Below are 17,020 nucleotides of genomic sequence, written 5' to 3' on the forward strand. Positions count from 1 at the left end.
TAATAATAAGAAAAAGAGAAAGAGAGAGAGAGAGAGAGAGAGAGAGAGAGAGAGAGAGAGAGTTAAGTTTCTTAGCGAAGAAAGTGAGAAAGAAAAGCAACAAATCTTTAATCCCCTTCTCTCTCTCTCTCTCTCTCTCTCTCTCTCTCTCTCTCTCTTTCTCTCTTTCCATGAAATCGATTACGTTATCTATTTACTTCTTTAAATTGGTTCTTATCTAGTACCTATTCGTCCAGCAAGTTTGAGGGCGAGTTTTCTGAGGTTGATATTTATTTCAAATAAAAAAAAACTTCAGTTTTCTTTTTCATTTCAACAAAATTAAATGACATTTTCTTACTTTCCATTACAGTTTCGTTGATTTTGTTCTTTTCCCCCTTCCCCCTCCTTTTCTCTCTCTCTCTCTCTCTCTCTCTCTCTTTTCCTTTCTCTTTTTAAATATTATATTTTTATTATATAACTAAGAGTTGTGAAGTCATTTGTTATATAATCAAGAGTTGAGAAGTTAATGTCATGAGATGAAATTAATTCAATTTGTTTTTGTTTTTATTATTAGTATTATTTATCTTTTATTTTTTACTTCTCTCTTTCCCTCTCTCTCTCTCTCTCTCTCTCTTTCTCTCTCTATCTACCTATTTATCTATCTCTATCTATCTCTATCTGTTCATCAATGTATCTATTTATCAATCTGTCTATGTGTCTATCTATCGATCTATCTATTTATCTATCTATTTCTCTCTTTTATTAGTAGTTTGATTATACACAATAAACAAAGTTCCTATGGGTTTCAAAAAAATTCCATAAAAATCACATTTATTCTTTTTTCTGTGACTTTTTGATGTGCAATTTCTTTCCTTCTTTTTCTTTTCTTTTTCCTTTTTCTTTTTTTTTTTTCATTCGTTCGTACAGAATTTTCTTGCGTTTTAAAATTTTTCTACTACAGAGAAAAAAAGTCTAACATTAAATTGTACCTTACGTTAATACTATTATACTATAATATATCATATAAGTTAATATTAACCATTAGTATAAAATAATTTAATATATAGACACTATACTATTAGTAATATTATTAATATCAATAATATTTCTATTGATATAACGTAATGTAATATACAATATAATATCTCGTTATTTTGAGTTAATCGAAGTTACGAAACCATCTTGTATACATAGATTTTTATTTAATCCTCGTACTTTTCAAGAAATATCAAAAGAATTTTCTACGAAGTTTTTGCTTTGCAATCTTTTTTCTTTTTTTTTTTCTTTTTTTTTCTTTTTTCCTCCTATACACACTGTTTCATTCCTCTTGATTTTCTTTCGATCTCTCTACCTTAACCCCCACCATCTCTCACCATCTCTTTTCCACCATCTCTCCCTGTTGTTGATTCTCGATCGAAATCTTGGTTCATGATAAAGTTGATTCCGATTTCTCCGCAAACGGAATCGAATTTAAATTGCTAGGTATACCGCTGATACGTGCGTCGTTCACTTTCCCTGAAATGTTCGTTTCTTCATTCTTCTTTCTCTTCGTTCTCTTCCTCTTCCTCTTCAATCCAACATTCTCTCTTCTCCTTCTTGGTATTTCAACTTGCGTACAGGAACCTCACCCTTTTCTCCTTCTTCCCTTTCTTGGGGAAGAACATAAATGCGTTCGTCGGTGGTTCGCTTTGACGAGCGACGATTTGCGGAAGAGACTTGACGATCAACTTCTTCGAGAAAAGAGAAAGAGAGAGAGAGAGAGAGATCTATAGAGAGAGAGAGAAAAAAAGAGATAAAGAAAGAAAAAGACAGTTAGATCGATAGAAAAAAAAAGAAAGAAAAAAGTGTGTATATACGCGTGTATGAGAGACGGGAAGAGAGAGAGAGAAAGAGAATCACTGAGATCTCCCCCTTTCGTGCCGTTAAAGGGAAATCCAGACGATCGATCAATCGATCGATCGTTCGAGCGATCGATCCCTACGATCAATGCAGGTCTCGAGTGAGACGAGAACCTTAGCTTGGCTTTCTCGATATATCTTTTTGGATATATCGATTTCTACGAGTGACGAGTTGTTGGCTTTGCTTGTAATTCAAACTGAGAGAAAAACAAAAAGGAGAAAGAACAAAAAAAAAAAAGAAAAAAAAAGGAAAAAAGAAAAACGAAAAGGAACTAACAATACTTTGTCTTCCTTTGACTCTTTCTCCCTTTCTCTCTTCCTCTCTGTTCGATTATCTCGAGAAAGACACAAGAAGAAATTTTTCCAACCGTCTAGCAAATGATCCTTCTACCGGGTTCAAGGTCAGGGTCCAAGAAACAAGAGATAGAGAGAAAGAGAGAGAGAGAGAGGAGAGGCTCTACGTACGCTTCGTATAATGATCGATTAGTCCTTCCGCTATCAATTTTTTCTTCAGTCTTGAAACTTCGTTAGAGAATGAACTTCGCTTAGAGGTCGTGATCAGGATATTACCTATTGCAATGATGACTATAGAGAAATTTTAATCGAACTTATCAAAGATGATGATGATGATGATGATGATGATGATGATGATGATGATGATGATGATGATAATGAAGAGTTTTCATTTGTATAATAATTGAATAATAATTATTATCTAAAACATTTTTTTTTCTAATGTTTCACTTCTTTCTTTTATTATCTTACATCTTTTTTTTCTTTAATTTCTTTTTTTTTTACATTTAATCTTTAAAAAATATTCCTAGATTTGTAAATAATGATTTGTAATTATCATACAAATCAATATATATATTTCTTTTTTCATTTTATATATATATTTATATTTATATTTATATTTTACTAAAGAAAAAAAGGTAATATAGTAAATTATACATATTTTATATCAATATAATTATACTATAATCTATAATATAAGTTAATATTACTATTAATATAAAATAGTGCAGTATAAGCTAATAGCATATTAGTACAATAATAATGCTATTAGTGTAATTACATTGCACTAATAGCATAAGCTAAATTTACACTTATCTCATATTACCTACTTGGAAATATCTATAAATAATAAATGATTTGTAACAATTTAAGAAAAATAATAATAACAATAATAAAATAAAGTAAAATTAAATTAAATCAAATTTAAAAAATGCAATCAATCTGCAATCGAGTATGTTACTTAATAATTACATGATAACCTCATAAAAATGTATAACAATAATATTCATAAGAATGATGATTTCTATTTTAGAATTACGATACCCTAAGCAAGAACAAAAAATCGTGGAGCGTAAGATTGGGCTTATCTCGACAGAATCAAAACCCAGATGATCCTGTTAAGGGTTGGGGTACGATAAGCAACGGTAGCGCACTGTCCCGTCAGATGATCTACGGGGACCCATGGCTTTATGGGACGGTTCGATCGTCGAGACCTGGTCACGATCCTCGAGCCTTTCTGACACCGGGACCTCCACCACCGGGTGCACCGCTTCTCGTGGTATGTTCCTGCCCGGAGTTTCTTTGCGGAACTACCAGGAAACTCGGAAGCAATTGCCGCAAGTGCGGTGGTCACCGATTAGCTGGTGTACCTTTAGGAGGAACTTGCCGGTTACCAGCACCACCATCGAGGTCCAGACCCAGTCTGGCAGGTAACATTTACTCACCAAACTTGTTTCATTCTTTTTATTTTCTATTTATTATTATTATATATATATATATATATATATATATATTTTTATCAATGACCACTCAACAACTACATTTCCCGGTTTAAAGGAAAACAAAGTTATAGCGAAAGATTCGTCAGTCGAATTTTATTGTTACATAATATAAAAAATATTTTTTTTACGGTCATTACGCGTAGACATAACGAGATAACATTTTTCTATAGTCTAACTCGATTTATCATTCAAAGTACATTACGAATTTTGTTATCAATAATGAAAGATATTTTTGAGACATACGATACGATAATGTGTGTACCTGTTAGGTGTACTGAAACCAGCGATGGACGATCCATACGATCAGATGCGAAGGAACAGATTGGTGGAGCCAAGATCGAGAGCACGAAGTATCTCGCCGCACAGACCATCGTCCCAACGAGATTCACGAAGCCAGAGCGTATTGATGAGGAACGTGAAGGAACGAAAGGGTTCGATCGAGGGTACTACTTCGAGATTAGAGTGGTACGACAAGGAAGGTACGGTGCATCCTCATCATTCTCATCATCATCATCATCATCAGCAGCAGCAGCAGCAGCAACAACAACAACAACAACAACAACAACAGCAACAACAGCAACAACAATTACTACTACAACAACAACAGCAACAACACGAGGAACCGGGAAGTCGCAAGTTACGACACAGCTTCGTTGGTGCATCAAACGACTATTGGTTGAAGGAGAATCAAAAGGAGGATGTACAAAGGAATGGCGTAATCGATCGGCCATGTCAAAGATCGATTCCGCGTACTTCGAAAAGATCGAACGGGATTGGAAGAAACAAGGATAATCAGGATTGTTCAGTTTCAACGAAGACGTCCACGTTGACGTCAACGGAGACATTGCCGACGACATTGACAAGAACGAAAACGTCCAACTCGAATGTACAAGAAAATCACGGTGATTCGAGAAGAAGTATTCTCGAGTGTGACGTTAATCCTTATCTCCTATTGAAGAAACAAAAATACGAGGACGATCTAAGCGACGATCTATCGGATAATGCATTGGAACAGGATGTGGATATGAGGACACCTTCGAATCTATTCGATCCGTCCAAAGTTAAATCTATCGAAAGGATACCAAACAGAGGAGCAGTGGCAACGATAGGTGGTCAAAGGATTCGTGTATTCAATGAGCCCAGAGAGATATCCGACGATGAGGAGAATACACCGGTCACGAGGATACCGATACCGAAGGTATCACCGAAAAGACCACCAAGAAAATTGAAGGAAGCTAAGCAAACATTAAAGAGTATTTTAAAAAGGGGCCGTGTAATTGAGAGTAAGAGAAAGAACGTTTTGTTCAAGGTCGATAACGTTATATTTGCACCCGAGAAACCATCCGAGGCTACGCGACTTTCATGGAGTAGAATCGGTAGGTTCGCCAATTGTACGAAGGACACGCGAAAAGAGGAATCCGAGGAAGATGACGAAGACGAGGAAGATGATAGGCCAATTATAATCGAGGAAGATGAAGAGGAGGAGGAGGAGGAGGAAGAAGAAGAACCAATCGTACCTAAGGAACAACAAGAGAAACACAAATTCATAACCATACCCAATATCAGTGATCCCAAAGCTGACAGAAGTAAAAGCAAAGATTCTAAGATTCTTACGCAAGTTAGAAACGTTCCGGCGCATATAAATTCTTCGAAGGTCGACAATCTTATTGTTACCAAGTCGATCGATAACGTTGAGATACGTAAGAATTCTTGCCAAGAGATCGAGGCGATCAGATCAAACGAGAACGTCATCTCTTCGTCCAAGTGCGAGAAATCCGGAGAGGAATCTTACGCAAAGTGTAAGAAGATAGACAACGATCAGATCAAGTTGGAGGACGAAACGGAATTGGAGATCGAGATTGAAGAATTGAACGATAGGATTCCGTGTATCGCAGTTGACGAGAAGGATCTAATCCTTAGGTCGGAAGGTAAGATATCAATATATCATTCGGAATACAGTATCAATCAAAAAGTTTTTTTAGATTATATTAAAAATCATTTGTTCTTCATTTCGAGACTCTTTAAGCCAAATAGTTTTTTCTTTCTTTCTTTTTTCCTTTTCTTTTTTTTTTTTTTCTTATCAAATCGTAAAACTACAAGATTCCCTAGGAACTTTTGATTCACCTTGTATTTTTTGTTTATATATATATATATATATATATACATACATAACACGATACATGCCATCGTACTAATCGTCCTGATCAATGTAACATGTTAACGTCGACGATTTAGACTTATCTGAAACATTCTTGAACATTAGCAATAGTTATATCTCTCAAGGATAACGAGCACACGTTTATCGTTTCCTTGGCAAACTTTCTTTCAAACTTCCCTGGGATTTCTTATCACGAATCCATAAAATCAATCAAATGGGCAAACCTGACTAGTCCTTGTTGTCTTTGTTTTTACTCTTTACGAAGCTTTTAAATTCGCTCGATCTTCTTATCTACTTTTACTCTATTTTTTACCTGATCAACGAAGAGAGATTGAACTTTTCTTTCTCTTTTTTTGTTTTTTTTTTGATTATATTTTTCCATCGTACATGCGAATACGGAGTCATTGATAAAGATAAACAAGTATTTTTATGTAAATTTTTACTGATTAGGAAGTATTTATTATTTTGCTATTATTAGACGAAATATTTTTAAACGTTTAGTTCTCGCCAATATCAATCAAACGATCTAAGATATATAGTCATCTGTTGATCTGACGTTCGGTTCTATTAATTAATTATCCTTTTTGGAGACTTTCAAGCCTAGCATTTCGAGCCTAGCTTGTAATAACTATGAGAGCCAACTATGAAATCAAGAAGATCTTTTAAGGAAAGAGAGATTGATTGATCTTTCGAATCAACTAGGAACTTTTAGCTCCTCTAGGAACTTTTTTGATCCACGTTGTATAATAAAAAAAAATTTTTGGATTTTTTTTATTTTTATCTTTTTTTTTATTTTTTTTTATTTTTTTTTATTTTTTTATTTTTTTTTTATTTTTTTATTTATTTTTTATTTTTATTATTTTTTTTTTTAATACGATTATAAAAAGCAGGAGTGGCCAATATTCCATTGAAAATTCCATCGGCATAGTTACTGTGTGTCCTTATAATGACAACTTTCTACGACAAGAGGAGAAAGGTTAGCCGATCCTGCCGACCCTGAGCTTTATCCTCAGGCATATTCTCTACTTGTATTACAACCTAAAAGAGATTCGAGACACTCGATTTTCAGAGTCGTTGAAAGTGGATAAGGTCAGGGTTGGCCAGTGTCGTGAGCCAACAAATAACAATCTGGATTATCGATTTTGATTATACCAAGTTCTTGATATTTTGAAATGCTTACTAAATTTTTTCTCATCTTTCCACTTTTTTCTTCTTTTGTTCGAGATTAAAAAAAGAAAATAAAATAAATAAATGCTCGTTAATACAGTTCTTCTTTTTTTTTTGTCAATATCTTCCAAATCCGATATTAATTATTATATTTTAATAAGTAAATTGAAAAAATGATAAGTTGCAATTTTAAAGAAAACTATGCCCCATTGATTGATAGAAAACAAATCAATAAATAACATTTTTCATGATAATTTTTTTTTTTTCATCAATCAACATTAAAAACACGATAATAAGTAAGTTAAACTTCTAATTCGTTGCAATTTTAAATATTATTAAGATTATTGATCGAGTAAACAACAAATGAACGATATTCCATGATCGACCATCTTGTTCTAGAATTCTCGACTCTAATGTATATTATATATTTCTTTTGAAAAAAAAAAAAAAAAACTGTAAAGAAAAATAAAAATAAATATAAATATAAAAAGATAAATAAATAAATAAAAAAATTCAATTTTGTGGTAGAAACGTTGAAATTCCATGGCTGTGCGTGGCCGAAAAGATAGAAAGGAAAGAAGAAAGGATAAAAAAAGGAAGAAAGAAAACCGGCGTGATTCGATTCGCGAAAGTGGACGCGTGGGAAAGATACGAAAGGGATCGGTACAATGCGAACAGCGGTCGTCCACCTTATATGGAAGGACGTGTACATATTTATCGTTGGGCACGTTCATCCTTCGTCCGTATCGTAAATGTCTTCGTGTCACGGGACCTCGAAGAGTAGGAGGAATAGTTACATACTAATTTCACCGCTGTATTCGGGCCCTACTCGATTCGATTCGATTCGATTCGATCCCATCCGATTCCATCCGATTCGATTCGATTCGATTCGATTCCCGAAGAAAAGTTCTTCCGTGTTTCTTACTTTTCCTTTATATTTTTATTTGTATTTTTATTTTTGTATTTATTTGTGTTATAAAAAAAAAAAAAAAAAAACAAAAATTTCTTTTTCGAATTTACCTTTCGATTTATATTCTCTCCTTTCTTCATTTTTATCTTCCTATCCGTTTATATCATCTTTTTTTTTTCATTTTGAAATAATCAAAGTATAGCGAAGACTTCGACGTAAAAGAAACCAAGTCGAAAGTTTTCTTTTCGCGTGTGACGGGTGGAAATGCGTCGTAATAAATTCGGACGAAGGGCGTCATAATGTCTGAAACGAGTTCCGACGATCGGCAGACGCTACTAAGTACCATCGGTCGCCATCTTGGTACCATCATAAAAACTACCGGTATAATCGGGCCAGTCCTCCTCACATACGCCGTACAATAAAATTAGATTTGAAATAAAGATCCTGCTTACTCTTGACTTCTCTCTAGTGGAGTTCTCAAGAAAAAAGAAATGGATAAACAACAATAACAACAACAATAATAATAATAACAACGATAAAATGGAAAAATGATAATATCTTTATTATTATTATTATTATTATTATTATTATTATTATTATTATTATTATTATTATTATTATTATTATTATTATTATTATTATTATTATTATTATTATTATTATTATTATTATTATTATTATTATTATTATTATTATTATTATTATTATTATTATTATTATTATTATTATTATTATTATTATTATTATTATTATTATTATTATTATTATTATTATTATTATTATTATTATTATTATTATTATTATTATTATTATTATTATTATTATTATTATTATTATTATTATTATTATTATTATTATTATTATTATTATTATTATTATTATTATTATTATTATTATTATTATTATTATTATTATTATTATTATTATTATTATTATTATTATTATTATTATTATTATTATTATTATTATTATTATTATTATTATTATTATTATTATTATTATTATTATTATTATTATTATTATTATTATTATTATTATTATTATTATTATTATTATTATTATTATTATTATTATTATTATTATTATTATTATTATTATTATTATTATTATTATTATTATTATTATTATTATTATTATTATTATTATTATTATTATTATTATTATTATTATTATTATTATTATTATTATTATTATTATTATTATTATTATTATTATTATTATTATTATTATTATTATTATTATTATTATTATTATTATTATTATTATTATTATTATTATTATTATTATTATTATTATTATTATTATTATTATTATTATTATTATTATTATTATTATTATTATTATTATTATTATTATTATTATTATTATTATTATTATTATTATTATTATTATTATTATTATTATTATTATTATTATTATTATTATTATTATTATTATTATTATTATTATTATTATTATTATTATTATTATTATTATTATTATTATTATTATTATTATTATTATTATTATTATTATTATTATTATTATTATTATTATTATTATTATTATTATTATTATTATTATTATTATTATTATTATTATTATTATTATTATTATTATTATTATTATTATTATTATTATTATTATTATTATTATTATTATTATTATTATTATTATTATTATTATTATTATTATTATTATTATTATTATTATTATTATTATTATTATTATTATTATTATTATTATTATTATTATTATTATTATTATTATTATTATTATTATTATTATTATTATTATTATTATTATTATTATTATTATTATTATTATTATTATTATTATTATTATTATTATTATTATTATTATTATTATTATTATTATTATTATTATTATTATTATTATTATTATTATTATTATTATTATTATTATTATTATTATTATTATTATTATTATTATTATTATTATTATTATTATTATTATTATTATTATTATTATTATTATTATTATTATTATTATTATTATTATTATTATTATTATTATTATTATTATTATTATTATTATTATTATTATTATTATTATTATTATTATTATTATTATTATTATTATTATTATTATTATTATTATTATTATTATTATTATTATTATTATTATTATTATTATTATTATTATTATTATTATTATTATTATTATTATTATTATTATTATTATTATTATTATTATTATTATTATTATTATTATTATTATTATTATTATTATTATTATTATTATTATTATTATTATTATTATTATTATTATTATTATTATTATTATTATTATTATTATTATTATTATTATTATTATTATTATTATTATTATTATTATTATTATTATTATTATTATTATTATTATTATTATTATTATTATTATTATTATTATTATTATTATTATTATTATTATTATTATTATTATTATTATTATTATTATTATTATTATTATTATTATTATTATTATTATTATTATTATTATTATTATTATTATTATTATTATTATTATTATTATTATTATTATTATTATTATTATTATTATTATTATTATTATTATTATTATTATTATTATTATTATTATTATTATTATTATTATTATTATTATTATTATTATTATTATTATTATTATTATTATTATTATTATTATTATTATTATTATTATTATTATTATTATTATTATTATTATTATTATTATTATTATTATTATTATTATTATTATTATTATTATTATTATTATTATTATTATTATTATTATTATTATTATTATTATTATTATTATTATTATTATTATTATTATTATTATTATTATTATTATTATTATTATTATTATTATTATTATTATTATTATTATTATTATTATTATTATTATTATTATTATTATTATTATTATTATTATTATTATTATTATTATTATTATTATTATTATTATTATTATTATTATTATTATTATTATTATTATTATTATTATTATTATTATTATTATTATTATTATTATTATTATTATTATTATTATTATTATTATTATTATTATTATTATTATTATTATTATTATTATTATTATTATTATTATTATTATTATTATTATTATTATTATTATTATTATTATTATTATTATTATTATTATTATTATTATTATTATTATTATTATTATTATTATTATTATTATTATTATTATTATTATTATTATTATTATTATTATTATTATTATTATTATTATTATTATTATTATTATTATTATTATTATTATTATTATTATTATTATTATTATTATTATTATTATTATTATTATTATTATTATTATTATTATTATTATTATTATTATTATTATTATTATTATTATTATTATTATTATTATTATTATTATTATTATTATTATTATTATTATTATTATTATTATTATTATTATTATTATTATTATTATTATTATTATTATTATTATTATTATTATTATTATTATTATTATTATTATTATTATTATTATTATTATTATTATTATTATTATTATTATTATTATTATTATTATTATTATTATTATTATTATTATTATTATTATTATTATTATTATTATTATTATTATTATTATTATTATTATTATTATTATTATTATTATTATTATTATTATTATTATTATTATTATTATTATTATTATTATTATTATTATTATTATTATTATTATTATTATTATTATTATTATTATTATTATTATTATTATTATTATTATTATTATTATTATTATTATTATTATTATTATTATTATTATTATTATTATTATTATTATTATTATTATTATTATTATTATTATTATTATTATTATTATTATTATTATTATTATTATTATTATTATTATTATTATTATTATTATTATTATTATTATTATTATTATTATTATTATTATTATTATTATTATTATTATTATTATTATTATTATTATTATTATTATTATTATTATTATTATTATTATTATTATTATTATTATTATTATTATTATTATTATTATTATTATTATTATTATTATTATTATTATTATTATTATTATTATTATTATTATTATTATTATTATTATTATTATTATTATTATTATTATTATTATTATTATTATTATTATTATTATTATTATTATTATTATCATTATTTTATATGGAGTGGATCAAATCTTTTTTTAATCTTTTCTTTATTTTGTTTTTTTTACATTTCGTAAGAAAGTCTCGTAAAAGTTTGTTCGGGATAAAATTTTGGAAACCAACGAACAAACAAAAAATAAAGAACAATGGTATTATTAGTTTTCTTTATTTTATAAAGAGTAGATATTAAATTTTTTATGTATTTCTTTTTTAATTCTTTAATTTTACATAGATCTTAATCTTAAATTTCTATCATTTTCGCTATAATGGATTTAACAAGAAACAAACAAGATCTTACGAAACATGTTCTTTGCTTATTATAATTAACGTCGTCATCTTGATTTCTCACCTAATCTCGAAAATTCTTAAACAGATGCTAAAAATAGACGAAATCGGTCATATATTAACTCCATAACTTTCTCTCTCTCTCTCTCTCTCTCTCTCTCTCTCTCTCTCTCTCTCTCTCTCTCTCTCTCTCTCTCTCTCTCTCTCTCTCTCTCTCTCTCTCTCGAATTGTGCAAATTAGTCTCTGAAATATAATTTTGTTACACTATTATATATGTATTCTGTTAGTTATCGATGACATAACAAAAGTGCATCCCCTCTTGCATAACACATGTTAATTCATTCGTTCAACCACCATTTTATTTCACCTATCCTTTCTCTATGCTCTCATTATCATGTTCTAATTCGAAGCGTTAAACGCTTTAAACTCTAACTTTTCATTGACCTGAAATCTCTTTAAAATCCAATGAAACATTTTTTAACATCCATATATAGATATCACATTTATATATATATATATATATATATATATATATATATATATATATATATATTTGTATATCTATATATATGTATATATATATGTATATATATATAAAATATACATACGAATATACACAGGCGCGCGTGTCTATGCATACACACACATACATACACATATGCATATAACTGCAAGGGAAAAATATCTACGAAAAGGAACGAAATGACTTTTACCTCATCGTCTGTTTCCGGTCTTAGACGAGTATTAGATAATCTTCATATAAAATAAGCATGAATAAAATTATTACCATAAACAAATTTGATATTTCGTTTTTATAGTTTTTCCGGTCTTAGAAAAGTAAGTATTAGATAATCTTTCATAGGTTGTAAATGGTCGTACGGATAAAATCATCTATCATAAGCTAGTCTGATATTATTCTTTTTCTTTTTCATTTTTTATTTATATTTTCTTAATTAACAAAAAATAAAATAACAGAAAATTCTGTTCTTTCCTTTTTTTCCTTTTTGTTTCTATATTAGACATTATAATCTTTCAATTATTCGCAAAAATAGGAAAAGGAAGAAAAAAAAAAAAGAGAGGAGAAAGGATCTTGAAAAATTTGCTAATTATTTATTATTCAACAATCGATCAGCGAATAAATCGACCGACCTCGTGGAATTTTCCTTTTTAAAAAGTGGATCAAATGTTGGAAAAACCATTGCAATTTTCCAACCAGTGAGATTTCATGCAGGTTAACACATACCTCAATGAAAGATTCTCTTCGTCGGTATAGATACTTTCACCGATCATTAGCACATACATACATACATATATACATACATACATACATACATATATACACATATACATATATACATACACACAAACACACAAACACATACTCGCTCACTCACTCATTCAGCACGCACGTATATACATATACATATATGTATGTCGAGAGATCGAGAAGAAAAGGGATTGGCTTCAAGATAAGATCGATATTCGAAGTCGAACGTATAACCTATATTTTCTCTCTCTTTCTTTCTCTTTTTCTCACTCGCCATTTTCTTTTTTTTTTTCATTTCTCATTATCACGAAGATCGCTTTCCTCTAATTATCTCATAACATGAGTGAATTTAATGTTGAGCGGCGATCAAAGAAAATATATGAAAGCAACGTTAAAGCGTCCGACATATTCGTGTTTGTATTTTAATTAAAAAAAAAAAAAAAAAAAAAAAAAAAAGAAAATAAAAAAAAGAAATAAGAAAAAGTATAAAAATCTATAATGATCTGCTCGATATTTGTAGGTGTATCCTTTAAAATCTTTCATATTGATCAACGCACGTGAATCCGTTTTTTTTTCTTTTTTTGTTTCGAAACTTCTCAGATTTCAACGTGCGGTTTTATTTCCGTGCAAGGAAAAAAAAGAGTTTGGTGTAACCGAAATACGAAGAATCGTGAGAATCTTGTAATTTTGTTTTTTTACACTACTTCCTTGCAATATATGTGTCAAAGTTCATTATTATAAAAAATAATCAAAGTGAGAAATATGTGAATAAATGATTTTTTTTTATAAATTCGATGTTACAATTTTTAATAATAATAATAATAATAATAATGTAATATCACTTCAATTTCTTGTTGCATATGTGTCAATGATTATTATAAAAGTGGCCTAAAGTGCAAGATCTAAAAACAATTTTATTTATCAATTATTCTTTTTTTTTTACTTAGCCTATTTTTATAATACTACTTTCTTTGTAGTTGTATAATCTATAATGATCTTAGTATAATAATCGATTGGTATATACATATATATATATATATATATATATATATATATGTATATGTATATATATGTATATGTATATATATGTATATACCAATCGATTATTATAAATAATTTAAGAGTTAAAGTTTTAGAAAATTTCAATTCATTCAAAATTTAATAAAAAATGTTCTTAATTTTCATCATTTTAAACACGTAAGTTTAATCAGAAATTTCAAATAATTCATATACTTTATCTTTTCTCTTTATCTTTTTTCAGAGAACTCGAGAAGACCTTTCTTGTCGCGTAGCCAAAGCGATCGATCGTTCAGCAAGCCACAAGTTTCAGCAACAAATGTTTATTTCGCCGATACGATGCGTCTAAGTCTAGGGAAGAAAATCAAAGAATCCTCGTCGGCGTTAATAACTCTAACGAACGAATCGATGAAAAATACGATGTACGTCGATCATGATCTATCAAAAAAACCAGAAATTATTAATACAAGTACAGATCCAATAGTTCGTACTGATACCGAAACAATAAAAATAGAATCTCAACAAGATATTACAAAAGAATCAAGAATATCAGACAAAACTTTCGAAATTAATGACAAAGAAGTAGAAACAGTTGGATCATCGTTGACGAAAGATCAAGAAAATCTAGTACAGGAACATTTTCGTGGTATGAAACCAACGAGTTGGTCTCCACCACCTGGACGACAAAAGCATCGTTTTAAGATCAATGATTCCGAAACGATTAACGAAGATTTAGGTGGTTCTGGATCGATACAGGATCATAGAAGATCGGTATCATCAGCTTCTACCTTATCCTGGAACTCTAATAGTTCGCATGGATCATCGAAAATTGAAATAGGACCGGCATTATCAAGCGAAAGTAATGTTTGCAAGATCACGGTTAGTCCACGAGCATCGCCATTGGTTCATAGATTACAAATAGGACCTGGACTTCCAAAAACAGCTAAGAGAACGTCGATATTGATAAATGGTGATCAAAGTTCCGGTGTTGAATCTACTCCTGATAACAAAGTCACCATCAGTGTTGGCGGCGAGGACAGTGTTTGCAATCCAACAGTGATATCAGTCAATTCCGACATCGTTCCAAAGATTCAAAGTTCCGTTGAAAATCGTACCTTGGTTATATTAGATAATTATAAATCTAACATCGTTGTCGAATCGACTAACGATGATACTAGATCGAAACAAACTAAAATTGAGTGTCAAAAAAACGAGGAACGTTCGAGGAACCTTGAAGACACATTATCATTATCATCAAAGCAAGATAAGCCTGTCATCAATATCTTAGAAGATACAACCGTTAAATTGGATAAACAATCTAGAAACATTAACGATACACCAATATCCATAAAATCCAATCATTTATCACGTGTGATTTGTTCGCATGAGGAAACGAAAAATCAGATTGAAGAAAAATTTAAAGAAACTGATGACTCCACCTCCAAATGGTCTGATCTTTCAAAAGAAGTTATGATATCTAAACTTTTGGAAGGATCATTGAGAAAAGCTCGTGAAAATGGTGAGATATTGGATCATGACAGTGGCGAAGCTATCTTGAAGATTTTAAAACAGAGCTTGTTAAAAAGCAAAGAATACGAAAGTTCAGAATCAACTTTAGAGGCCAATTATTCTAGATCATCTAGCTTGAACTCTGACACCGATTTCGTTTCAACTAATCTTTTTCTCGAAGAAAATCCTTACGAAGTAATAAAGGAACCAATTTATGAAGAGATCCCGGACGAGCCACCACCATTACCATTAAGTCCACCACCTTCGGAAGATTTCCTTAAAGACAGAATTTATTTCAGTGACGTCGATTATTATAAAAAGGTTGGATCTGGCGAATATATGGGTTCTTATTTATCGGAGGAAGTTTTCAAAAAAACAAACTCAGACGATCTAGCTGAGTCATATCTATCAAAGAGTCCTGAGGATTTCTTTAAAAAAATATCATTATCGCCTGACGAAGAAAATATTTCGACAAAATTCGAATTACTTAATTTCCTGATGGATTCGAAAGATCGTACAACAACTGTTGATGAGGAGGACGAGGAGGATGATGACGAGGAGGAGGATACTGAAGGTGACCTTGAGGCACTCTATGAACAAAAGGAGACCAGTTTAGGCGATCTCAGTTCTAAGAGTTCACAAATTTCAAATGTTTCGGACAGCAGCGAGGAATGTAATATTATCTTGACTAATTTGCCGGAAACATTGAAGGTAATTATTGATTTTTTTTTTTTTTCTTAAGTTATATTGAGTGAAAACTTCTTAGGTGTTATTAAAAAAAATTAATTATTTAAAAAATCTTTCTCGATACTTTTCTAAGCTAGAACTATAATACAAGATTAGAAACTTTTGTCTCATTCTATAGTTTATGCTATATATTATTTATCAAAATATTTATATATATATATATATC

The 17,020-nt window shown here is 25.7% G+C and overlaps 1 protein-coding gene across 4 annotated transcripts in view; it reads left to right on the top strand.

Moving 5' to 3' along the window:
• Window positions 1-17,020, top strand: part of LOC124425541 — a 91,730-nt gene that overhangs the window by 71,169 nt on the left and 3,541 nt on the right. For all 4 annotated transcript variants that reach the window (XM_046966005.1, XM_046966003.1, XM_046966004.1 and 1 more), the window contains exons 3-5: window positions 3,205-3,601; window positions 3,943-5,601; window positions 14,843-16,818. In XM_046966005.1, the coding sequence (XP_046821961.1) occupies window positions 3,205-3,601; window positions 3,943-5,601; window positions 14,843-16,818 (4,032 nt within the window). The remainder of the gene's footprint in view (window positions 1-3,204; window positions 3,602-3,942; window positions 5,602-14,842; window positions 16,819-17,020) is intronic.

This window comes from Vespa crabro, chromosome 7 (assembly GCF_910589235.1).
Source record: "Vespa crabro chromosome 7, iyVesCrab1.2, whole genome shotgun sequence".
NCBI classification, from domain to species: Eukaryota; Metazoa; Arthropoda; class Insecta; order Hymenoptera; family Vespidae; genus Vespa; species Vespa crabro.